At 44.4% G+C, this 22,695-nt stretch overlaps 4 protein-coding genes across 8 annotated transcripts; 2 read left to right on the forward strand and 2 right to left on the reverse strand.

The window, feature by feature from the left end:
- The first annotated feature begins 27 nt into the window (after positions 1 to 27).
- Positions 28 to 12,640, forward strand: sytl2b (synaptotagmin-like 2b). 4 transcript variants are annotated; one of them, XM_061281864.1, is made up of 21 exons: positions 28 to 208; positions 330 to 433; positions 1,673 to 1,827; positions 3,180 to 3,337; positions 3,454 to 3,559; positions 4,576 to 4,624; positions 4,698 to 4,764; positions 4,834 to 5,155; positions 5,232 to 5,368; positions 5,494 to 7,350; positions 8,337 to 8,444; positions 8,515 to 8,565; positions 8,634 to 8,725; positions 8,810 to 8,893; positions 9,040 to 9,200; positions 9,604 to 9,706; positions 9,897 to 10,058; positions 10,204 to 10,288; positions 10,378 to 10,474; positions 10,549 to 10,754; positions 11,238 to 12,640. In XM_061281864.1, exons 3-21 carry the CDS (start codon positions 1,724 to 1,726, stop codon positions 11,384 to 11,386), a joined length of 4,098 nt encoding a protein of 1,365 aa, XP_061137848.1. In that variant the 5' UTR covers positions 28 to 208; positions 330 to 433; positions 1,673 to 1,723; the 3' UTR covers positions 11,387 to 12,640. The 4 variants fall into 4 exon arrangements, with proteins under 4 accessions (XP_061137848.1, XP_061137849.1, XP_061137850.1 ...); XM_061281865.1 differs by lacking the exon at positions 28 to 208 and having other exon boundaries at positions 283 to 433; positions 10,549 to 10,748; XM_061281866.1 differs by lacking the exons at positions 28 to 208; positions 8,810 to 8,893 and having other exon boundaries at positions 283 to 433.
- On the reverse strand, positions 12,535 to 17,576 carry si:dkey-4p15.5 (zona pellucida-like domain-containing protein 1). The gene is made up of 13 exons (XM_061281883.1): positions 17,410 to 17,576; positions 16,124 to 16,212; positions 15,488 to 15,574; positions 14,887 to 14,987; positions 14,589 to 14,815; positions 14,342 to 14,526; positions 14,199 to 14,271; positions 14,030 to 14,127; positions 13,882 to 13,962; positions 13,631 to 13,802; positions 13,032 to 13,128; positions 12,893 to 12,922; positions 12,535 to 12,796 (listed from the first exon to the last, which is right to left on the reverse strand). Exons 3-13 carry the CDS (start codon positions 15,526 to 15,528, stop codon positions 12,717 to 12,719), a joined length of 1,185 nt encoding a protein of 394 aa, XP_061137867.1. The 5' UTR covers positions 15,529 to 15,574; positions 16,124 to 16,212; positions 17,410 to 17,576; the 3' UTR covers positions 12,535 to 12,716.
- hspa8b (heat shock protein family A (Hsp70) member 8b) lies at positions 16,921 to 20,695 on the forward strand. 2 transcript variants are annotated; one of them, XM_061281881.1, is made up of 9 exons: positions 16,921 to 17,082; positions 17,978 to 18,190; positions 18,273 to 18,478; positions 18,570 to 18,722; positions 18,785 to 19,340; positions 19,464 to 19,666; positions 19,746 to 19,944; positions 20,009 to 20,241; positions 20,314 to 20,695. In XM_061281881.1, exons 2-9 carry the CDS (start codon positions 17,983 to 17,985, stop codon positions 20,479 to 20,481), a joined length of 1,926 nt encoding a protein of 641 aa, XP_061137865.1. In that variant the 5' UTR covers positions 16,921 to 17,082; positions 17,978 to 17,982; the 3' UTR covers positions 20,482 to 20,695. The 2 variants fall into 2 exon arrangements, with proteins under 2 accessions (XP_061137865.1, XP_061137866.1); XM_061281882.1 differs by having other exon boundaries at positions 16,924 to 17,082; positions 17,981 to 18,190.
- A 107-nt stretch (positions 20,696 to 20,802) lies between these two features.
- lim2.3 (lens intrinsic membrane protein 2.3) lies at positions 20,803 to 22,430 on the reverse strand. Its single transcript, XM_061281884.1, has 5 exons — positions 22,272 to 22,430; positions 21,736 to 21,911; positions 21,275 to 21,424; positions 20,970 to 21,104; positions 20,803 to 20,914 (listed from the first exon to the last, which is right to left on the reverse strand). The coding sequence occupies exons 2-5, from the start codon at positions 21,908 to 21,910 to the stop codon at positions 20,853 to 20,855; spliced, it is 522 nt and encodes a 173-aa protein (XP_061137868.1). The 5' UTR covers position 21,911; positions 22,272 to 22,430; the 3' UTR covers positions 20,803 to 20,852.
- Between the last annotated feature and the right edge of the window lie 265 nt (positions 22,431 to 22,695).

A 22,695-nucleotide genomic window follows, 5' to 3' on the forward strand; every position in this document is an offset into this window, starting at 1 on the left:
GAGAAGGAAATTTTATTTTGAACTTTGGTAATCAACATGACAAGGGTCAAATCAATCTCATAACAAATTTCTCTGACCATGCTAATTTTATTTTTTTTGATTATGCATCAGGCAGGACAAGACAACTGTACAAGTTGCAGAACTAGTTTGCACACTCTTTTGGCAAACACTGACGTCACCTACAGGTCGCTGGCTGCTATTACAACAGGTACACTCACTATTTGATCTTTTTTTAATGAGCCCTTTCTAGCGACGTCAGCAGCTGTAAGCCACACTTGATGTTCTAGACGGTCCAACCCATCTCCAATGAGTCCTTCCCCTCTTCTTAGCTACTCACTGAAGATTTTTGAGTTCATCCAAGCGACTGCGGCGTTCCAGCCAAGTGACTAAACTCCCTTTTTTGCACAAACAAGAGGCCCACTAAAGCTCCAAGGTAGGAGACAATTTCAATATTTACGTTCAGAGTTGCTTCTGAGCATATTAGAAACCGCGCTCAGCTTAATGCAACGCATAAAACAAAGGTCAATTAAATGAAGATATTTACATGATCAAAGGCTGTATTCATTTTGTGTTGTATTATGGAGGAATTATTTTTTCTATATCTGTTGGTTCTGTTTTCCTATACAGTAATTATTTTAAGTCCAAAGTATTTGTAATTGCTTTTTATTTAGCACAAAACTCGAATATCAGTTACACCTTAATAAAAATCTGACATTTTGCATTTGTAAAAGTTCATTAAATATTTAGTATATACTGTAAATACCTGTTATCAGTTTAAAAAAAAAAAAAATTAATATCTCGTGACAACTCATTTACTTCTCTACGAGCTCCTGGCTGAAATGACGCATTAAAATATTCTTATTAGTGCAAATATTTGCAAAAGCTCCATCTGCAACCAGGCATGGATAAATAAAAGGAATAGAAATGCACAAATAGGTTCATACGAGTGAGAAGACTTTTGTGTCAGAAAACAAAATAATGTCCGACCCATCAGACTTTTCCTCACACTTGCTATTTTGATGTTTAATTCATAAGCAGTCTGTTTGGCTCATAAATCATCATGAAAGAAATAGTCAGCAAATGTGTTTAGTGGCTGGCAGCACTTCACTAAGCCTCATTTGTGGTTAACTACAAGAATTGGAAGCGTGCTGTTCTTGAAAACTGTTCTTTGTTTAAATCTGACGCTGCTTCAAATAGTTGAAAAATCTCCCATAGCCAAAACAATAAAAAAATTTAAAAAAATCTCAAATGACATTTGTCACATGTTAGTAAGTTGGCTTGTTTGCTAAAGAAATTAAATTAAGGGACCATGACAAAATGATCAGTTTCTGTGGTTTGCTATTTATAGCTACGTGTCGTGTAACATTTTTGATTCATTCTAATAATTATTGACAGCATAACTCCCAAATTGCCTTTCAAAGTCAATAAAAATGAAATTGATCAAAATAGCGCAAGAGGTCCTGTTGTTTTAATTGGGCTCAGGTTTTCCCTTTTATTTTAATAACGTTATATTTAAACTTTGACTTTGATATTATGGTTAGCTTATTAGCAGAATGGAATGTTCATTTTAATTGAAGATGAAAACATGAAAACACTGACTGATAGTAACAATATATTTAGGGGTGATAAACGTCAACGTGTCTGATTAAATACTGCGTCTGTGCTTCTCCAGGTGTTTCCCAATCTGTCCCCCCCCATAGGAGGGAGAGGAGGGCGCCGAGGTATGATGATCGACCTGAGCTTCCTGACGGAGGAGGAGCGTGTGGTCATCATGACCGTGCTGAGGAGGGACGCCCAACTCAAGCAGGCCGACGAGCAGAGAATCAAGTTAGTTATCTCGGGTGGGACCCTTCCTCTGAGCTCTCCACGGCCCGCGAGCCTTTGGTTGAACACCCCTGCTTGAGATTAGCGCAATAACAAAGTGGCGGCTGGGAATGTGACATAAAGAAGTCCGTTAATGGACGTGTGGGCGGGGGGAGGAGACTCGCGGTCTGGCACACACAAGAATGTCAAATATTAGCTTTAATGGCCAATCAGAGCTAAGGGGGAGGCGGCTTAGCGCCCTTGCACTGACCACAATTGAAATGGACCAACACAAGTATGTTAGTGTCATGCGTGACAAAAGTGGCTTTGAAAAAGCACATTTATTATAGTAGATCATAAAATCAATTGAAATTAAAAGTAGTTTTTATACATTGGATCTGTGCAAGTGTACTTCATGCCTTTGAATCTTTTTCACTCCAAATGGGGTTCAAAGTTCACCGAGCGCCAAAGTTGAAAGCCTCGTAAGTCGCACGGCATGAAGAATGCGAGCAGACGTTATGTTCTGCATCAGGCTTTAAGTGAAGGCGGCTGGCCAATGTGTGTGCATGCGTGTAAGAGGATTATGACAACATCCCATAATAATGCTCCGCCTTTTCATCACATGACACCGTCTTCTGTTGATTCCATTTCCACTCGATGGAGATGTTTGCCACTTTCCCGAACTTTGTGGAGGAATCCCAAGAAAGAAAAGAAAAATGCATCAGTTTGACGCAAATCACATGGAGTCTTAACTCATAAAAACAGTTATGATGGAGATTGGATAGTATTTTTAACTCATGGAAAATTTCATTTGCTTTGAAATCTCATTCAGGCCATAAAAAAAAAGTTAAGCACTAACAAGATTTGAAAATCACTTTGCGGAATACCACAAGGAATCAATCATACCAATTTCCCCCTAAAACATGTTCTTGGTGACAAACTCAAAAATCAAGAAACACCAATTGAGTCATATCTCATATTAAAGGTCTTCACAAAGGTTTTCTAGATCTTCGTTTATATTTTCGATTTACCGTAATTTTTGGACTATAAATCGCGGTTTTTTTTCATAGTTTGGGTGGGGCGGGCGACTTATACTCACTCAGGAGCGACTTATATACATATGTTTTTTTTCACTTTTTTGGGCATTTTATGGCTGGTGCGATTTATACTCCGGTGCGACTTATAGTCCGAAAATTACGGTAGTATATTGTGATGTCATGACCAAAAATGTGTTATTTGCTCACTCTCAGGTAACACTTGATTCAATTTGACCTAATTAAAGATCTCCCTCTACAACAAACTTTTTTTTTTTTTTTTTTTATGCGGTGTATATATTGCAAAAATGAAAATATATTTTCTCGTTTTTTTTCTTCCAGGAAGCTGGAGAGCATCGTGAGCCAAGGTCCATCGTCAGACTCCAAATTGAAGTACCTGACGGGCCAGTGGTTCTACGACGCCAAGTCTCGCAGGCACATGGACAAGATCCATGGCTCTGAAATCATCTTGGCCTCCATGAAGCAAAGGAGTGCTTCAGGTAGTGTGTCTGGGTGTTTTTTTTTTTTTTTTTTAAATAATCCAATGTTGATGTTGTAAATAGTTGTGTGTGATAATCCCTACCAGAAGCTTTCATATATTTGCGTCCTGTTGCAGAAGGCTGTTATAGACCGGAAAGGCCGCGAGCATTCAAGAGTCCAAGTTCTGACGTGGCGGTACCACAGAAACCTGCCAGATGTTTGGACATGCCACAGGAATTCAAGTATGATTTTTGACTTTACACATTTACACTCAAAAGAAATATTCTGGGGGAAAATATAACCTGTCAACTTTTTTTCCTCTTTTTTTTTTTCATAATCTAATTTTGCTCTAACTTTACCACTTTTTAATCCTCATACCTTTAGTACTTTCTGCATTCCAACTTTTCTGCACAGTTTTTTTTTTTTTTGCCTTAATGCCCCTTCATGTTATTATGACCAGCTTATGTATTACATAATAAACGAAAAGTCCGACCTGCTGTTAGCTCGGTTTCCTCGAGTGGAAATCTCTTTAAAGTCTCCAGAAACTTTTTTTTAGAGAATATTTGCTCAGCTACCTGAGTGTGTTCGTGTGTGTCTTGTGACTCCTCACGTGTAAACAAAGGCGTGACTTTATATGTGACTTTCCAACCAACACGGGCGGGTGTTGTGAATACTGTCAAAGTCAAAAGTCAAAGTCTGCTTTATTGTCAACATCTTCACATGCCGAGACACACAAAGACATCGAAATTACGTTTTCCCTATCCCACGGTGACAAGACATATTACACGATAGACACACAAGTAAACAACGCCTTGTTCCCGCTGTTGCGTGCAAGTTAAGCAAAGTGCCTAATTGAATCAAACCCTCTGCGTCATTGCCGCCGAATGAGAAATGGTTGCGGCCTATTTTGGGCAACTGGAATTCTATCAACTGTTTTTTTGATATGATCATTTTTGTTTGTTGATTATCTTAATTGGATTTAGGTTATTGACTCATTGTGGAGTCTTTTGGAAGAGAAGTTGACTTCAGCTAGCAAAGTGCCACTTCCGAGACTCCTTCAACATGGTTTCTTAACACAGTCAATATTCGATTTTTTTTTTTTTCTTGTACTCGCACTTTGCAACCGTACATTTGAAGGGAAAAGCCTTGAAGTACCTGTTGTTATTATACATAACTAAAGATTTACTTTGTTTAATTGCACACTTGGTGGGTGGACCACCTTCAAAATCATTCACGTGTTGTATTTTTATTCCTGTAGTAATCTTAAGAAAGAAGATCTGGTGTCAGCAGTCCATTCTCCAAGAATGGTTTGTTTTGGAAAAACACAATTTATTCTTTGCCTCTTTCCTACACTCATTTTTTTTTCTCTCGTTTTTCCAGACAAGACGGAACCCTTTTAATCGAGCTTCCCTCCTTGTTGACGAACCAGCTGAGCTCACTAAAACAGGTGAGCCAAAATTCTTCAGTCGTGTCAATCCGACTACAAATTTTCAAAACGATATTTCCCTTTCCTTAGAGCCCACCTCCCTCCCGAAGCATCAGCAAGCAAGGGGGAGCAGTCAGACATCGGGGAACTCCGCGACATCCGAGGGCTCCTCTAAGCCCATCCCCAAAAAGCGGACATTCGTAACAAAGGCACCCCTGGACCTTCAGGTCGCTCCTGCCCCAAGACCAAACCTCTATCAGAACTCCAGTGGAAGCTCCAACCGATCCACGGGTGAAGCCGTGGTATCGGCCCACCCGTCTGCCTCTGCGATAATTCCTCAGCAGGGTTCTCAGGTTTTATCTCATTCCAGTCTGGTGGAAAATGAAACGCTATCTTTTATTACAGCTCACAGGTGAGTGGCAACCTTAACTAGCATCTTTCTACCATTTTTTTGTCCTACTTTCAAATAATTCCATATCACTGGACAGACACACAGAACAGATGATCAAAGATAATTTCACACGAGGACGGCATCAGACCGTAGAAAGAATCCGGGACCATGATCCAGTCGTTGGCGGCAGTGAGATATCATCCGTGGAGGAGCCAGAGTGGCAAAAAATCGCAGGTAAGGCTTGATCTGTGTTGTCATCCAAAGTTGTCTCTTTAGACCCAACCTGTGCTAGGGAAAGGCTAATGCGTCCTTCCTACTCTAGCTCCTATTCCTTATATGATCATTTTCTTTACATTTAGAAGCTCCCATATCCTATGACATCAACTTTATTGAGTCCTCGGAGCAGAAGACACAGAGGAGCTCCCAACAGAAACGTTCGTTCAAGTTGACCAACCCGGCGGCCTCCAGTCCCACCGGCGACAACGACGAGGATTCCATCTCGAAAGTGCTCGATTGGTTCAACCGTAGAACCGATAGCAGCAATTTGGTGAACGGCAAAGAGGTCTCGAGGGAGCCGGACGGACACCGTGAGGCGGCAGCGATGGGAAGCGAGGAGGTCTTCAAGAAAGCTATTCAGGAAAAGGAAATATGGACGAGTCAGCCAGAAGGAGCAGCCGAGGAGACCATGAACGATATGACAAATGATGACATCACCGGGATAAAATTGTTTGAGGAAAGCACGACGCCTGTGATACCTGGAGACAAAACCCAGACGGGAGAAGGAAACGAGACGAGGCCAAACATACCCTCTGTCATAAATGTAGTCAACGCAAGTCAGCATGTTGGATTGAAACAGGACCAAGACTTAGACCGTTCGAATTTCAGGAACTACGCATACCCTGAAATTTTAAGCGCTAATCCCCAAGTAGCTGACAGGAAAGGTTCTGACGTTGAGCTTTTATGTGTTGAACCACTAGTGCCAGAAAAACCTCTGCGGTCCAGTCCAGATGTAAAAAATCAAGCAGAAACCCTTCAACAGCGGTCCAGTCCAGATGTAAAAGGGGTCTCTTTAAATCAAGCAGAACCCCTTCAACAGTTCACAGAGAGCCCGAGTCCAGAGTCAGAGCATACGTCTCAGTTAACAGACCTCGAGAACATCTGCAAAACACCGGAGAATTCCAGCAAAGACTGCGAGCAGTCACCCGAAGCAAAAGACACAGCGAGTCCTCAAAGACAAAAAAGCACAGCAGAGAAGATCAAGCAGCTCAAAACGTTCTGGGAGCAGGAGGCAGGCAAACCAACGCTTAATGGCGCTAAACGCAAAAGCGTGCGGGGTGCAAAGATGACCAAGAGATTCACCAAATCGGAATTTGACTTACGGACCATTGGCGACCACTCAGGCAGCGACGGCGAAGGCTCCAATCGAGACAATCGGCCTCTAAATCAGACAATCGATCAAATGTCGCCCTCCCTCGGTGGGAGCCGAGCCCAGTTTAGCAGCCTGCTGGAGTTCTGGGACGAAACCACCGCAGACCCCAAAACCAAAAGCCCCAAAAGGCAAATCAACACTCCACAACCGCCCGAAGAGTTAGGTTCTTCCCAGCCCGAGCCTCGCTCCTTTGAAACATCTCACGTCTCAGCCAACGACCCAAAAAAGAACCTGCCGGAGTCTGCACAACCCAAAGAACCCCAAAAGATCTTGAAAGACTCAAGCAGGGTCAACAAAACTGCAAGACCACCACCAACTCCACCTAGGGAGGTTCGTTCTCCCAAAAGAAGAAAGGACAGCTTCAGCCATTCCAGCGGTCGCGGGAGGTCTCTGCGTCGAGCCACCAGTATGTTCGCTCTAGTCGACCCGCAAGAACCGACGCTTAAGATCCACGTCAGCCCCGTCCAATCCCAAAGCAGGAAGCCGAGCGGCGATAGCGCTCAGAGCGTCAAGGGAACCGAGACCCCCCTGGCCAGGGCTTTCGTACCCCGAGACTACAGCCACTACTTGGGGATGGCCAACGAGCCGGGTACCCTGCCTCCCGAGGCGGAGATTTCCGAGAGTTTCGGCGGACCTGTGAGGACCAGCACTCCCACGGGTTCCAAGAAGAACTTTAAGCCCAGCCCACCCCAGGCGAGGATCAATTACAGCAGCCCAGATGCTGATCCCGAGTCTCCTCTAAGCAACACGTCCGAATCCTTGTCCAACTCCAGGAATATTTTCAAATGTAAGTACTATCCATCCATCCATGTTCTATTCACATTCAAGAACCGATGCTGTCAGTGATTCCCGGAATTTTTTTATGTATGAGAAAAACAAATTCAAAGAAATATCGCCTGAGTAAGGCGGCGTGGTGGGGCACTGGTTAGCAAATCCAGTTTAGAGGTACGGGGTTTGATTCCGGCCTTCCTGTGTGGAGTTTGCTTGTTCTCCCCGTGCCTGCGTTGGCTTTCCTCCAGGTACTTCGGTTTCCTCCCAAATTGTCCGTAGGTGTGATTGTGTGAGTGTTGGTCTCCGTGTGCCCTGCGATTGGCTGGCGACCAGTTCCGGGTGTCCCAAAGTCAGCTGGGATAGGCTCCAGCACACCCGCCACCCTCGTGAGGAGAAGCGGTTTAGAAAATGGATGGATGGATATTGCCTTAGCGCCCAGAACGTTCCTCAGCCACCCCCCCAATATCCTGTTGAACTATAGACATGACTGCCATCTAGTGGTGATGACAGCACACAGCAACTATCAATACGAAAAGCTCTCCAACCCATTCATTTTAATAGGGAAAAGTTTTGCGTGTTTTTTTTTTTTTTGTGTGTAGGAATTTACAAAACAGAATCGAAACTATGTGATGATGGACTTGTCAGCAATGATATCTCTGGAGAAACATTTGTTCAACAAACACGGGACACCTTACTGCATCCGTGTCTGTTATCTTTGTTTGCCAAAGTGAGTCACTCGTCAACACTCGCCGTCTTTGGCTGATATTTGACTTGTGGGCTGGGAAGGTTCATCGGGAACATTGACAGTGTAGCGCAAACTAAAATTCCATTTCAGCTCATTTTACTGGAATTGCTTAAGCATCATCTTGTGACTGTGTGTCCAAATGGCTCCTGTGATCAACAAGAAAGCTAACAGTGAACAAAGCCCAATTCAGTTAAGATAGCCCTATGTTGCCTTGTGATTGTAATCAAAAAATCGCTTTCTTTGTTTACCATTGTCAGGCAAGGAGGATGAGGAGAATCCTGTGAGGAAAGCGCTGCAGCGAGCAGAAGCTAGACCTAAAGGTCTCGCTAAAAGTATGGAGGACCTGGTTGGGTCTTTGTCACCAAGTGAGTATCAACAGCATCACTCTCAATTTTTTTCCCTTTAATTACACTTTCATGATTTATCTCCTGCTAGCACAAGAGAGACGGCAAGAGCCGAAACCAAACACGAGGCGAACCACTGACGGTAACAATCTCAAGTTCTTATATTTCAAATATGTTATTTCCTCACCTTGTACTTTCTTTTCACCATAGACGCCACGACGCTCCCTTCCCCACGCCCGTTCTCGGAGCAAGAGCGCCTGAAGAAGATGAGCAAGTCGGTCCCCTCGTTCTTGCAGACGGAGGTGAAAAGAAGCACGGCGCGGGCGTCCGGCATGACCCTGCACGCGTGGCTCCCCCGTGCATGATGCAGCACATGTATGTTGCAGGATGACAGCCAGTTTTACGAGGACGTTCTCCACCCGGGAATACACACGACGGACTCGTCCTTTGACTTGGCCTCTGTGTCGTCTGTACGTCTCGCTCACTCACCGCATGAGCCGCTTACACTAACGGCTTTCTTACATACGCTAAAGCCGAGACCGTTTTAAACTCCGTGGCTAACCAAAAGGGCAGCACCAACGAACGCGATGGTCATCTCGTTTGTGTCGCTCGGCAGTTTAATGGGAGCGTGATGACCATGGACTTTGGCAACGTGGACGTGCAAGGCAGCATCCACTTCTCCATCAACTACGTGCAAAAGCTCCGAGAGTTCCACATCTTCGTGGCTCAGTGTCAAGACTTGGCGGCCGCTGACCTCAAGAGAGGTCGCTCGGACCCGTGAGTATGATAAACGAAGCAGGGTTAATTAACGGCGTTGGATGGAGAACACGAGAGTTCTCAGAACATAACCGAAAAACATATTTCCACACGTGGGTTACGTGCAATTGGACAATTGAGCAGATAAGATGTCACGAATCTGCAGCATTCCAGACGTGATCGTATTTGGTTGGAGCTTTCTTCTCATCCAATCAAACCAAATTAAGTTTTCCACTGTTGTAACATGTTTATCATTCTTGTGCACTGTCATGAGGCAGCATCACGTTTGCCAACAGCTTGTGTATTGTTTTAGCTACATTTAGCATCATGAAATGGAAATGTACAAAAAAAATGTATATCAACTTTTTGACAGCTGCTATTCACGTGAATTTGACTAAATGTGTCGTGTGTGCTCTTTTCTCAGCTACGTCAAAAGTTACCTCGTTCCTGACAAATTGCATCTGGGGAAAAAGAAAACATCCGTGAAGAAAAAGACGCTTAACCCGACTTTTAATGAGATCCTCAGGGTGAGTGTGTATGCAGATACGCACTTTGCTACATTTCCGTACAATTCAGCAAATGTTTAAATAATTCAAAAAAATCTGAATTCATATTTGATCAAATATAGACTACCTACAATATTTATTGTTATATTGCTATTGTTGTTCATTAATATTTTATTGATTTTATTTTTTTGCAATCAATTTGCTTTTCCAGTATCACATTGGCATCGAGTCTCTCAAGACACAGATCCTGGTTCTCTCCGTGTGGCATCACGACACGTTTGGCCGTAACACCTTCTTGGGTGAGGTGGACGTGGACCTCTCCAAGTGGGACTTTGACCACACCCGCATGAACGACTTGCCTCTCAAAGCCAAGGTAGGACATGAAAACCCGCACACGCCCACGCTCATTACCTGTTGATCCCTTTGCTGGTACTTCAGCGACATCTTGTGTTGGGACTAGGTACTACAAATAAAAATCTGAATATTTGCTCCAACCAGCTTTTTTTGTTGTCATTCAGACAAGAACAACTCTGGCATCTTTAAGCGGCAGAGGAGAGATGAGATTGGCTGTACGCTTCCTGCCTAAGGTCATCTACGGTGAAGGTCAATTTTCATGTTTTTTTCCTCCCCATATCTACTGCTCGATAAATGTCCCAACCTCATGTAAAATATGTCTTTCTTTTTTGTTCTAGCTAAGCATGTTCCCAGAACAGGAGAGATTCACATCTGGGTGAAAGAATGCAGGAACCTGCCTTTAATCAGAGCCACCATTGACCCTTACGTCAAATGGTACACACGGTACCGGTGGAAATCTTGAGCGCCGGTGTCATCGCGTTGTGACTCGATTCTCGCGCCCTTTCCAGCTTCGTGCTCCCCGACACGAGCCGCAAGAGTCGTCAGAAGACGCGCGTGCTGAGGAGGACGGCCAATCCCCTGTTCAACCACACCATGGTGTACGACGGCATCAGGGCCATTGACCTGACCGAGGCCTGCGTGGAGCTCACCGTCTGGGACAGGGACAAGCTGGCCAGCAACCTGCTGGGCGGAATCAGACTCGGAACCGGCACGGGTACTGCACTTCAACACAGTCGACTTCTTAAAGGCTGCCATTGTTTTAGTCTTGAACTACTCAACTGCAGATGGAGATTGTCACTGGCGGAGCGAGAGGGGGGGGGGTCATGGGGGCACTGCCCCCCCATCTAATATGCTTGGACAGATAATTGACCTTTGGGTATTTTCTTTCCTTCCGCCCCCTGTAGGAAACATATAGTGAATGTTTATCATCATTTTCTGAATTTTTCAGAGGGGGGCTTTGTGAAATATTTTTGTTTTTTGATATAACCTTGCTCCTCCAAGGAAAAAGATCCTAGCTCCGCCAGTAGTTATTAGTAATAATAATTAGTGTGTTTTGCATAAATTAATTTGTAGCATAACTAAGGTTAGTCGTCTCTTTCGTGACCACTTTTGTTTTTTTATTGTAAAGAATGAGCTCAGGAGAGCTTTCGACTGAATCATGAAATGTATTTAATGTCGACATTCAATCTGTTCTCAGGAAGGAGTTACGGGTCGGCCGTGGACTGGATGGACTCCACGCCCGGCGAGGTGGCGCTGTGGGAGCGCATGTTGGCGTCGCCCAACGAATGGGCGGAGGGAGTGCTGCCCCTTCGCGTGCTGAGCTCTGCCAAAACGGCCTTCAAATAACTACAAGTACATCCCTCCTGTCATGGCGCTTTCACATTTGCAAAAACTATAAGCCCAAGGTCATGATGTCTTCTTGATCCATACAAGGCGAAGAATTCTTTTCTATTCACTTTTTCAACGGGCCGAAGATGAACAAAAGAGAGCAAAAACCACACAACTTTTCATTTTAGATGTGTTAAATGCATTCAAACCAACAAAGGGCCCATTAGTACATTTGATGAAGTTTGAAATCATTGACTGAATATGTCATTGTGGCCTTTTTACAACTGCAACTGTTTGCAACACTTTGCTCTGTGTGGATGTCTTCAAAATATGTTTTGACAATTAACAAATACTCCAGAATAGGGGTGTAACGATTCATCGATACACGTCGATATAATGCTCTACGATTTATTGGCATCGATGCTAAACGTAAACAGCGATTTATATCGCCGCGTTTTAGACGCAACTTTTTTTTTAAATTCAGTTCATTGTTGCTTGCTTCCTCTTTCCGGGAGCAGTGCGGGGGCGTGTTGTGTTGTGAGCAGCGCAGACACGTGAAAGGGGAGTCGACAACTAGCACGCGGCTCCTGGGCTGGTGCTATGGCTAGTGTCCAAAAATACGAGGAAATTGGCTCCCCTTTAGGCTTCAAGTCATTCTTTGGAAGCACTTTGGATTCCAAAGAAAAGATGACTCAACGGCCAAGACTATTGTAGTTTGTAAATCCTGCCATGCGGTGATCAAATATTCGGGGAGCACAAATCTTGCCGCACATTTAAAGAAAAAACACGACATCAAAGTTCAGTGTTAAAATAAGCACTTTGTATACTACAATACTCTTGTAATTTCCTAAATAGAGTTTGCAGTACCTTGTTGATTTTGCGTATGAATTGTTATAAATCAGGATATTGTTCTATATTTTTTATTTAAAAAAATATATATATCGATCGTAGAGCACTATATCGTGATATATCGTGAATGAATCGCAGCAGGCTTTAAGATATCGGCAAATATCGTATCGTAGTTCTTTGTATCGATATGATATCGTATCGTGACAAAACCCGCGATTTACACCCCTACTCCAGAAGCTTCCTTTAAAACACTAAATCAAACTGAGAAGTGTATATGCATCTATAGTAAAGCTTGCGGTGTACTATCATCACTTCCGTAAGATTCCAACAATATTTATTCTTGATTTTCACACTAAATTCCAGAGACTAACAAAGCAGTTGTTCAGTTTGTCTATGTTAAATAAAGGTTACACTTAAAAATAAGGTGCTTTTGAACGAGTTGTCCTTATGGGAAAAACAAAGCTAAATATGGTAAATACAATATATTAAAGAAAGGAATCTAGAATCTAAAACCAGTCAAGATGACAATACAGAAGATGATCGCCACCACTGGGTCGCTGTAGCGGCTCGCTGACGAACCTGAAGAATAGAGAAAATCGATATACGCGACAGTATTTTATTTTAAGCAGTATTTTTATTTTTGAACTTCCCAAAAAAAGACATGCCCAAACTTACCCAAATAAGCTGCGTTAGTTTGAAAATCTTCTGAAAGGCCAAACCAAAAAAAAGACACAAAATAAATGTAATGTTGCGACTGCAACTAAACCAAATTCAATGCAATTGTATATTTTAATAACACCCAATTAATACGCACCTGTGCTCTTTTTGGCCACAAAAATGGCCTGTGAGGTGACTGTAGCATTAGCCAACACTTCCTCAACGTCTCTTTTTCTTCGGGTACCGGAACAATCCTGTTCAAAACAAACGTCAGTAAAAAAAAGTTAGTTTACCGTAATTTTCGGACTATAAGTCGCACCGGAGTATAAGTCGCACCAGCCATAAAATGCCCAAAAAAGTGAAAAAAAACATATATGTATATAAGTCGCTCCTGAGCATAAATCGACCCCCCCCCCACCCAAACTATGAAAAAAAAAACGCAATTTATAGTCCGAAAACTACGGTAATTTCTTCTTTTTTTTTTTTTAAATGTATTTATTTTTTAGATTAGTTTTTCTCCATATATTTACTCATTGGTCAATGAGTTAGCCATAGCAGGCTACTTCCTAACATTAGACATTCGGAGGATTTCATGGATGAGACTCATGACTAAAATTGGTTATTCAATTCCTTTATCCAAGAGGGGAAAAAAACATGTAGCGTCATATTTTTTCTCGTTTTTTTTTGTCCAGGTTAGCTAGCAGGCTAACAACTTTCCACTGAATTGGATTCTGCCATTTGCATTGTGACACTCACAGGCTTCAATGCATCACAGGAGGACACTTCGCACAATCTCGTCACACAATGAAGATAGAACGTGGACACCGTCAGATTCTTGTGCTCCACGAATCGAAAGGCCTCGAAGGAGAAGTGCGCCTCCTGGGAGTCGCCGTTGAGCAGCACCTCGGTCTGCTCGTCACGTGTGCAACTTGAGACGACAAAGCGGGCGCGAGTGAACGGCGAGAACCCGACGTTACCTTTCATTTGCAAAGCCATCGTGCGCTCACCCGATAAAAAGGTCATAGAAGTTGTTGAAGTTCGGGTAAGGGCTCGTGGTAGCGTAACATCGATCCAGCAGCACGTTGAACCTTTCAAAAAGATCCGCAGTTGTCTTTTCTTGTCCTTTGCCAAAACTCTTAAGAGGACGACATCTACCTTTCTGTTAAATTGGTGGCTCGTACGGTGACGTAGATTTTGGTCTTCAGTTGGAGTCCCGTCTCCGGGATGGTAAGAGGTTCTTGGTACTGAGCATCCTGACCAATCAAATGATGTTCTTGTTAGATAATACGTACCAAAGATGCGAATGGACTGAGTTAGTTCTTACTTGGAATAACTCCAAGCTCAGCGTACTGATGAAGCTGCCGTTGTTGTCTTTAATGGCCACGTTCACACCGGATCTGTCAAGATCATTTTCAAAATTAGACTTTAGACAGCCGTCCAAAAGTTCCGACGGGCCGCCGCACTCACACGCCCAGCTCGGTGTTGTTGAGGATGTATTGCATCGGGTAGACGCAGGAGAACATGTAGAGGAGCTGCGGCCTATAAGTGATCATGCCGGCCGACGGGTCGATGGAATTCACCGTGCCGGAAATGTTGACAAACTGCACGTTGGAGAAGTCGGCGAAGTCGCCCGTGCCCACCTCGTCGGTGACCTTCAGAAGAAACGCTGGGGTCACATCGCGGAGCTCTCCGAGCGAGCCGCGCGGCGACTTACGGTGAACATGTTCCCGCATGACGCCGTGGAGCTTTCGTTTATAGGGAAGCTGAAATTTAAGACGGGCGGGACGACGGTGAAGTCGGCCACGCCGAAACATTCTTCGTTGTTTAACTCGTTGTTCAGCACCATGAGGGACTCGTTGTAGAGGGCTTGGTACATGGGGCATAGGTAGATGCTCAGGTCCATGCGGTCCGTTCCGCAGTAGACCATTATGTCAGAGTTTTCTGGGACAAACAAGGTGGGACACTTTGCACAAGACAAAACAAAATGAGAAGAAAACAGGAAAGTTCACTACCTGGGGCTCTGTTGGTGTCACTCGTAGCGCACTCGGGTGGTGTCTGACCTCCAATTCCCAAGATGGCGAGATGGCACGCAAGCAGCACCAGCTTCATTTTTCTGGATGCAGAAGACATTTGCAGGGAGAAACTTGAAAAAGAGCCAGTGCAGCGCAAATTTCTGCTGAGGGAAAACAAGTTAGCAAAAGTTTGCCATTTTGGAAAAAGGCCATGTAGGCCAAAAAAAAAAATGGAATAATAATGGAAGATAGTAAAAGTTGTCATTCTGTGTAATAAAAAAAATATTGACTATGAGAATTTAGTGTTTTCTTGTTCAAATAATTTTCTTGACTTTGGTTTTGGGCTGTTAAAGTTTACTGCTGTAATTTTACTCTTTTCCTTTTCGTGCTGCCCCTTTCTCATGTTTATCTTTCAATACTAACAAAAATGCAAAATACACTTTATAATACACTTAAAATACATGTTAATTGGCTCTAAATTTTTTAGCGCGCTCAAGTATTACATAAAGCGAATCAGAAAATAATGATAATACAAGACTATCATTGTCAAAGCTGTGAAAAAGCAAATTCATGGTGACTAATAATAATAATGAATTCTCACCTGTAAATCCCCATTTTGTCTGTTCCAGAAGTCCCGCACATGATTCCATTTATAGGGTCACCAATAGGGGCGTGGAAGGGGAAGCCACTAAACAATAGTGCAACACGAGCCCTGATGTTCACAGTATAGTACATTCTGTGCCTAAATGTGTTTTCTATTTTCAATTTCTAAATGTAACCTTTTCTTTTTTTTGCAAAAGAGAAAAAAAAAACACTTTTGGAGAAAAAAACAAAACACTGATTATACCTAATATACCTCAGGTAATTTGCTAGTATTTAAAAAGTATTACAGCAGTATGTGCATTGTATATTTCAACTTCAATCCTATGGTTTTCCTGAATTTACAAAAACATGGTATCACTCATTCTGTTTCTAAGGTGCTATATGTTTACAGAACGGCTAATCTTCCCTTGTGTGAATGCATGGGAAAGGCAGTGAAAGTGTTGCATAGCCAACAACAACAACAACAAACAAAGTGATGTGAGAACACCTCCGAGATCTTTTCAAATGATAAAAAATGGAACTCGGCGCTCTCGTCACAATTTTGTAACTGACACTCTTTTGATGCGCCCTCGAGGCTGTGCTGTAAATTCTACAGTAAACTGGAGAATTTTGTGACTGTTACGAAAGGACACACCCGTGTGGGGAGAGATCCGGTTCTTGGTCTTTGCATCAAGGGACGTCTAGCTTTACAGCTCCCCGGTGGCTTTCACCCGCAAAATGACGCTATGTGAAGAAGTATTACAATACATTAGACAGCTCACCTTTCAAATGCCATTTTTAATGACCTTTGTCATCTAAATAAAAATGGTATTATCTTGAAGTCATGCCTTTGGCAAAAGTGTGGGACTAAAGATCCCAGAGCAGTAAATCTTGTGTCCCTGTGGAAATACAACTTGTGTGTACACATTGAGGCTCATTGACCAAAAGCACATATGTAAAAGTAGCATACACAAAGAGAACCCAGAATAGCAACTGTGACCTCTTTTTGAATTGACAAAAGTTTTGGATGACTCTGTTTGGTTACCACATGGACCCTGCAGCACATGGCAACAAATGAGCCATTATTTATATTGAGCTGCAGTATTCCAAGTTCAATCTTACCCATTTATATTAGAGAGAGAGAGAGAGAGAGAATGTAAAAACTAGTTGTCATGTTTATCGGGTAACTATTGTATAAGTGATAATGACAGTTTTAGCAAATATGAAAAAAATGCATTTTTAAGGATGGGCAGAATGGGGAACTAGCTCTAATCATCTTTCTGTCCAATCTGTGCTTAGTAGTTTTCCACCGTTGTGTAATAGTGTGGCGTGACGTCATAAAAATGCAAACCCGGCAGGTATTTTTAAACCAACGAAAAGCCTCCCTTGCCAAAAACTTCCCCTTAGCCGGTAGCAACAGTGAATGACTTTTTTTTCATTGGAGCGTCTACGTCTTCGCGAGACTTCTGTGGCGGGCGAGCTACGGGATTTAAAGAAACGTGCGAGACCAGCATTTTTTACTTCGTCATTCTCTCGACATAGCACCGGTTCGGTATTGGACCGGTTCAACAGCACTGCAGAGGCCTTAAAGTACAACGACATTATACTAAACAGGTGAGTACATATTTTTGTCTTGGTCTTTTCTGCATTAGCTTGTAAAACGGCGAGTGAAACTTTCAAAATGGAACAAGGCGACATTACGGAAGTTACGGTATCGCCCACGAGGGACGAAGGACAAAAAAAAAAATTACGATATTAGTATGTCGCAGTAGCCGGAAAAATAGCTGCCAGTTAGCTTCTATCGATTAGCTTGAAGTCCGAATGGAAACGCACCCGCATTAATTGTAACGACTTTGGTAACTTTTTGTGCGCTATGTCCATTATTGTGTCGATGGCGTATGTAAGCTGCGATTGTTGATAATATATTGTATTCCAAAATACTTTCAATGTCGAGCTCTGTAGAACAAAGTTTTGCTAAGCAATGGCATGCTGGAAGTTGTTCGCCTCGCGGAAGTGATGGGCCACACCCGAGTAACGACAAAGTGAAATTCTCACGTCACCATGCGGCCTCCATTTTAGACTCACACCTGCGTACGTGTCTAAAATACCGTATATTTAACAGACTATACAAGATAAAATAGTTTTGCGATCTTCTAGTGATTTTCTCAAGGGAAGAAAGATAATAGCCACTTCCTAACTTTGTTACATAGTTTGCTTAGTTACAATGACTTTACAGGTGTATTTTAAAACCAACATTCATGGTCTTGAGCGCTCGAGCACCATTTCAAACCTGCCCTTGTCCACTTTGACTACTGTTGCCACAGTAAAGGCTTGAAAACAGCTGCTGTGGATCTTCTGTGGACATTTTGTTTCCACATTTGATCTGAGCCTTTGTGGACTAAAATAGTTCCGAATGTTTGGAAAGAAGCTGGATAAAACGACCTCGTGGTTTGTTCTGATGACAGTGCTATTTTCTGCCCTTAAATTAATTGATTTATTTCCCCCCCAGAAGCCATGGCCGCCAAGGCACCAGCAATCGGTATTGATCTGGGCACCACCTACTCGTGTGTGGGCGTGTTCCAGCACGGCAAAGTGGAGATCATTGCAAACGACCAGGGGAACAGGACCACACCCAGCTATGTTGCCTTCACCGACACAGAGAGGCTGATTGGCGACGCCGCAAAGAACCAAGTGGCCCTGAACCCCACCAACACGGTGTTTGGTACGAAACCCAAATATCGACGAATAACCTCGTGTCTTTTTGTCCCCTTTTACATAAGTCATTTTGTTTTTGGCCAATTCAGATGCCAAGCGACTCATTGGCCGGCACTTTGATGATAGTGTGGTTCAGGCCGACATGAAGCATTGGCCTTTCACGGTTATCAACGATGATAAGCGCCCCAAAGTCCAGGTGGAGTACAAGGGTGAGACCAAGAGCTTCTACCCTGAGGAAATCTCCTCCATGGTGCTCCTTAAAATGAAGGAGATTGCAGAGGCCTACCTCGGAAAGGTATGGTAGCTCCGTGCGCTTCGTTTTACTCCGAGAAATTTATTGTCGAAGGCTTGGTCGCAAACGTTGTGCGTCGCTGTGTTTGCGGCAGACCGTGAACAACGCCGTGGTGACCGTGCCGGCCTACTTCAACGACTCTCAGCGCCAGGCCACCAAAGACGCCGGAACCATCTCCGGCCTCAACGTCCTTCGCATCATCAACGAGCCCACCGCCGCGGCCATCGCTTATGGCCTGGACAAGAAAGTGAGAAGTCAACACCGCCCACCAAGCCGTTTGATTGTTTTAACCCCAATGTCCGTCGGCAGGTCGGCACCGAAAGAAAAGTTCTCATCTTCGACCTGGGCGGCGGCACATTCGACGTGTCCATCTTGGCCATTGAGGACGGTATCTTCGAGGTGAAGTCGACGGCGGGCGACACTCACCTGGGCGGCGAGGACTTTGATAACCGCATGGTCAATTTCTTCACCAACGAGTTCAAACGCAAGCACAAGAAGGACCTCAGCGGCAACAAGCGCGCCGTGCGGCGCCTGCGCACGGCGTGCGAGAGGGCAAAGCGCACGCTGTCCTCCAGCACGCAGGCCAGCATCGAGATCGACTCGCTGTTCGAGGGCATCGACTTCTACACCTCGATCACCAGGGCTCGCTTCGAGGAGCTCAACGGGGACCTCTTCCGCGGCACCCTCCAGCCCGTGGAGAATGCGCTGCGCGACGCCAAGCTGGACAAGTCGTCCATCAACGAAATCGTCCTGGTAGGGGGCTCCACTCGTATTCCCAGGATCCAGAAGCTGCTGCAGGACTTCTTCAACGGGAAGGAACTGAACAAGAGCATCAACCCCGACGAAGCTGTGGCCTACGGCGCAGGTATCGTGTGGATTTGCAAAGTCCGGTGAAATATACTTTCCAAACTTGCGTTAACTTTTAAAAGGACCAAGACCGATCTTAAAACAGTTCCATCATTTCAAAACATTGGTTTTGTCATTTCAGCCGTGCAGGCCGCCATCCTCTCCGGCGACAAGTCTGAAGCGGTTCAAGACCTTCTGCTGCTGGACGTGACGCCCTTGTCTCTGGGCATCGAGACGGCCGGCGGCGTTATGACTTCGCTCATCACGAGGAACAGCACCATTCCCACCAAGCAGACTCAGGTGTTCACCACCTACTCTGACAACCAGCCTGGTGTGCTCATTCAGGTACGTCCCGGCCCGCCCACGCCGGCCCCCTCGCAAGCACACCCGGCAAAGGAACTAACGAGGCGGCTAACGCCCGCAGGTGTTTGAAGGCGAAAGGGCCATGACCAAAGACAACAACATTCTGGGCAAGTTCGAGCTTGCCGGGATCCCCCCGGCCCCCCGGGGAGTTCCACAAATCGAGGTGACCTTTGACATCGACGCCAACGGCATCTTGAACGTGAGCGCGGCTGACAAGAGCACCGGCAAGGAGAACAAGATCACCATCACCAACGACAAAGGTTCGTTCCCGCAATGCCACGCCTGAGAATATTCCCCATTTTTAAATAATGTAAACCTTTTCAGGTCGTTTGAGCAAGGACGACATCGACCGCATGGTGCGAGAGGCGGAGCAGTACAAGGCGGAGGACAACCTGCAGAGGGAGAAGGTGGCCGCCAAGAACTCGCTGGAGGCGTACGCTTTCAACATGAAGGCCAGCATGGAGGACGAAAAGCTCAAGGACAAGGTCAGCGAGGACGACAAGAAAATGGTTTTGGACAAGTGCTCCGAGGTCATCAGCTGGCTGGATAAGAACCAGGTACCAATTTGACAAGGTTTTTTTTGGGGGGGGATCAAGTTCACGTTTCAATAACACTTTATCGTCACTCAGTCCGCAGAGAAAGATGAGTTTGAGCACCAGCAGAAGGAGCTAGAGAAGGTGTGCAACCCCATCATGACCAAGCTGTACCAGGGGGCTGGCGGCATGCCGGGAGGCGGAGCTTTCCCCAGCTCAGGTGGTGCTGCCGCTTCCGGACCCACCATTGAGGAGGTGGATTAAATAAAAAAAAAAAAGTCCCCTCCGCCGTGGCACAATGTTGTCTGCCTTAAGTGTTGCCGGCGTCTCTGTTCGCCCGTTATGGTTTTCGCGGTACTTTCAATGGCTTTGGGCTCTATTTGCACACAAACTCTTTGGCGTTGCACTTGTTCTGTAATCCTTACTCATTTTTCAATGCAAAAACTTTTCCCTAATAAAATGACGCAAAAGCATCAAAGTTGTCATGCTCCCAGTTTGCCCTAATGGTACTTGGTTCAGTTTTCAGAAAACAACCATTCAGATTTCTTTAGTGCTTTATTGAGCTTGCTCGTGAATATTCATGAGGCTTGAAAGAGGAAATGATGTCGGGACTTGGTACGGGCATCTCCGTGAGGTCAGCGCGAGTTTGAGTTCCGTGGGCCTTCGTGCATGCGGTAGGCGCACATGTAGAAGATACCTGCAACAAGGATGTTTCAAAGCTTGTCTTGATGAAGAGGAGGAAGAGGGAGTACCTGAGAAGAAGGTGAGCACCACGGCTACCCAGCCCATGATGTAGGACCAGGAGAAGCGCCAGCTCCCGTAGCGTTTGCCGTAATAGTTGACAGTCACGCCCGTGTACACCGCCATGGCCAGCAGCACAAAGAAACCTACGTAGATACAAAATGGCAGCCAAGGAAATCTTAGAAGAAAAAAAAAGTTTGGGTAGGAGAACTGACGACTTGGGATCGCTGAAGAAAATAGTCTATAATAGGGAAAAAAAAGAAGCGGAAAGGCAAAAAGTGAAGCTGGATGGTCGGAGGGATGTTTTGCCGCTTACAGGAGATGAAGAAGAGGATGCCGGCAGCGAAGGTCTTGTCGAAGCCATCGAAGGAGGAGTAGTGGATGAAGGCCATGACCCCGATGACAATGCCGATGAAGCAAGCCAGCAGGGACAGGATCATGAAAGCCCGTGTGGCGTCCCAGTATGCTGACGACCGCAAAGCAAGCTCTGTCACAATGCTGCAACTCTTAAATCCTGATTATGGAAAGCCTAATATTTAATTTTTTGTAATATTTCTATTCAGATATTTATTGGTCAGATTATTTTTAGGTAATCCAATGATATTTGGATTTCTTTTATTTTTTTATTAGGGATATTTTTCCTTTTGTTTCCCCTTATATTTTTCCATTGTTTCCTTGCATAATTTTTCTCTTGGTACCATTTCCTAACTTTATTTTTTTTCTTTCCATTTTTTTGCATTTGGGCTCTCATGATATTGCGCGTGCGTTTGGTCTTACCAATACTGTCCGTGTGCGTCATGCATTTGCCGGGCACACAATAGCGCCACAGACCCTGGTGCATGTAATTGGTGGAGTGGCGGTATTGCATCCAATAGTCGGTTGCCGTGGAAACGATCAGGAGGATGTTGCCCACTCCGGCGCAGAACAAACCGCCTCCCATGAAGCTGTACATACTGGTCACGCAAATCAAATAGTTTTGCAGAACAATCGAACATTTGACGGAACAAAAAATGAGCCGTTACCATTTTTACCAAGAGATGAAAGTCTTACAAAAGTAAATATCTCAAGAGACTTACCGTAATTTTCGGACTATAAGTCGCACCGGAGTATAAATCGCACCAGCCATAAAATGCCCAAAAAAGGTGAAAAAAAACATATGTATACAAGTCGCTCCTGAGTATAAGTCGCCCCCCCCCCCCCCAAACTATGAAAAAAAACGCGATTTATAGTCCGAAAATTACGGTAATTTATTTCCAGAAATAGGCTTTATAAAAATATGATTTTTTTTTTTTTTTTGATGATGCATTTCTCACCTGGCCTGGGTGCTTTCCTTTCCCAACGCAAATTGGAGTACCGCTGTGATTATTCCACGCGCAGACGAGGCCGAGTGTGGCTGCAAGTGTCGGGAAAGTTTTGTTTGCCGGAGGGAAACACCGAACAATGCGGGCGCGACCAATCACGGGGCGCCATGCGATGCGTTTTGTTGTTGGAGGGAATCTGCTGAAAACACAAAACTGTTAAAGCGCACCTCACTGATGAAAAGTGATGACTGAGCACTTTCCTTTCAAAATGTCACAAAAAAGTCTTTGGACAAATGCTGTCCTGCCAAACGAACTTATTTTGCGTTACTTGGACTTTTAAATGCAGCAACATTTGCTATTGCTTATTTACTTAATAAATAAATAAGTGCTTGAAAAGTTTTGGATTTAGGATGAAGGTTTCAAAGTTTACAGACAT

The sequence above is a fragment of the Syngnathus typhle genome, linkage group LG6 (genome assembly GCF_033458585.1).
Source record: "Syngnathus typhle isolate RoL2023-S1 ecotype Sweden linkage group LG6, RoL_Styp_1.0, whole genome shotgun sequence".
In the NCBI taxonomy this organism is placed as follows: domain Eukaryota; kingdom Metazoa; phylum Chordata; class Actinopteri; order Syngnathiformes; family Syngnathidae; genus Syngnathus; species Syngnathus typhle.

Coding starts and splice junctions, on each gene's coding strand:
- si:dkey-4p15.5 (XM_061281883.1), bottom strand. CDS start 15,528: ATGTGCGGGACTTCTGGAACAGACAAAATGGGGATTTACAG. Junction 13,803..13,881: donor TTCTATGACCTTTTTATCGG/GTGAGCGCACGA, acceptor TGTCGTCTCAAG/TTGCACACGTGACGAGCAGA. Junction 12,797..12,892: donor AACTAACGCAGCTTATTTGG/GTAAGTTTGGGC, acceptor TCTATTCTTCAG/GTTCGTCAGCGAGCCGCTAC.
- lim2.3 (XM_061281884.1), bottom strand. CDS start 21,910: ATGTACAGCTTCATGGGAGGCGGTTTGTTCTGCGCCGGAGTGGGCAAC. Junction 21,105..21,274: donor CATCCTCTTCTTCATCTCCT/GTAAGCGGCAAA, acceptor GTATCTACGTAG/GTTTCTTTGTGCTGCTGGCC. Junction 20,915..20,969: donor GGTGCTCACCTTCTTCTCAG/GTACTCCCTCTT, acceptor TCCTTGTTGCAG/GTATCTTCTACATGTGCGCC.
- hspa8b (XM_061281881.1), top strand. CDS start 17,983: ATGGCCGCCAAGGCACCAGCAATCGGTATTGATCTGGGCACCACCTAC. Junction 19,667..19,745: donor AGCCTGGTGTGCTCATTCAG/GTACGTCCCGGC, acceptor TAACGCCCGCAG/GTGTTTGAAGGCGAAAGGGC. Junction 20,242..20,313: donor GCTGGCTGGATAAGAACCAG/GTACCAATTTGA, acceptor ATCGTCACTCAG/TCCGCAGAGAAAGATGAGTT.
- sytl2b (XM_061281864.1), top strand. CDS start 1,724: ATGATGATCGACCTGAGCTTCCTGACGGAGGAGGAGCGTGTGGTCATC. Junction 9,707..9,896: donor CTTTTAATGAGATCCTCAGG/GTGAGTGTGTAT, acceptor TTGCTTTTCCAG/TATCACATTGGCATCGAGTC. Junction 10,475..10,548: donor ATTGACCCTTACGTCAAATG/GTACACACGGTA, acceptor CGCCCTTTCCAG/CTTCGTGCTCCCCGACACGA.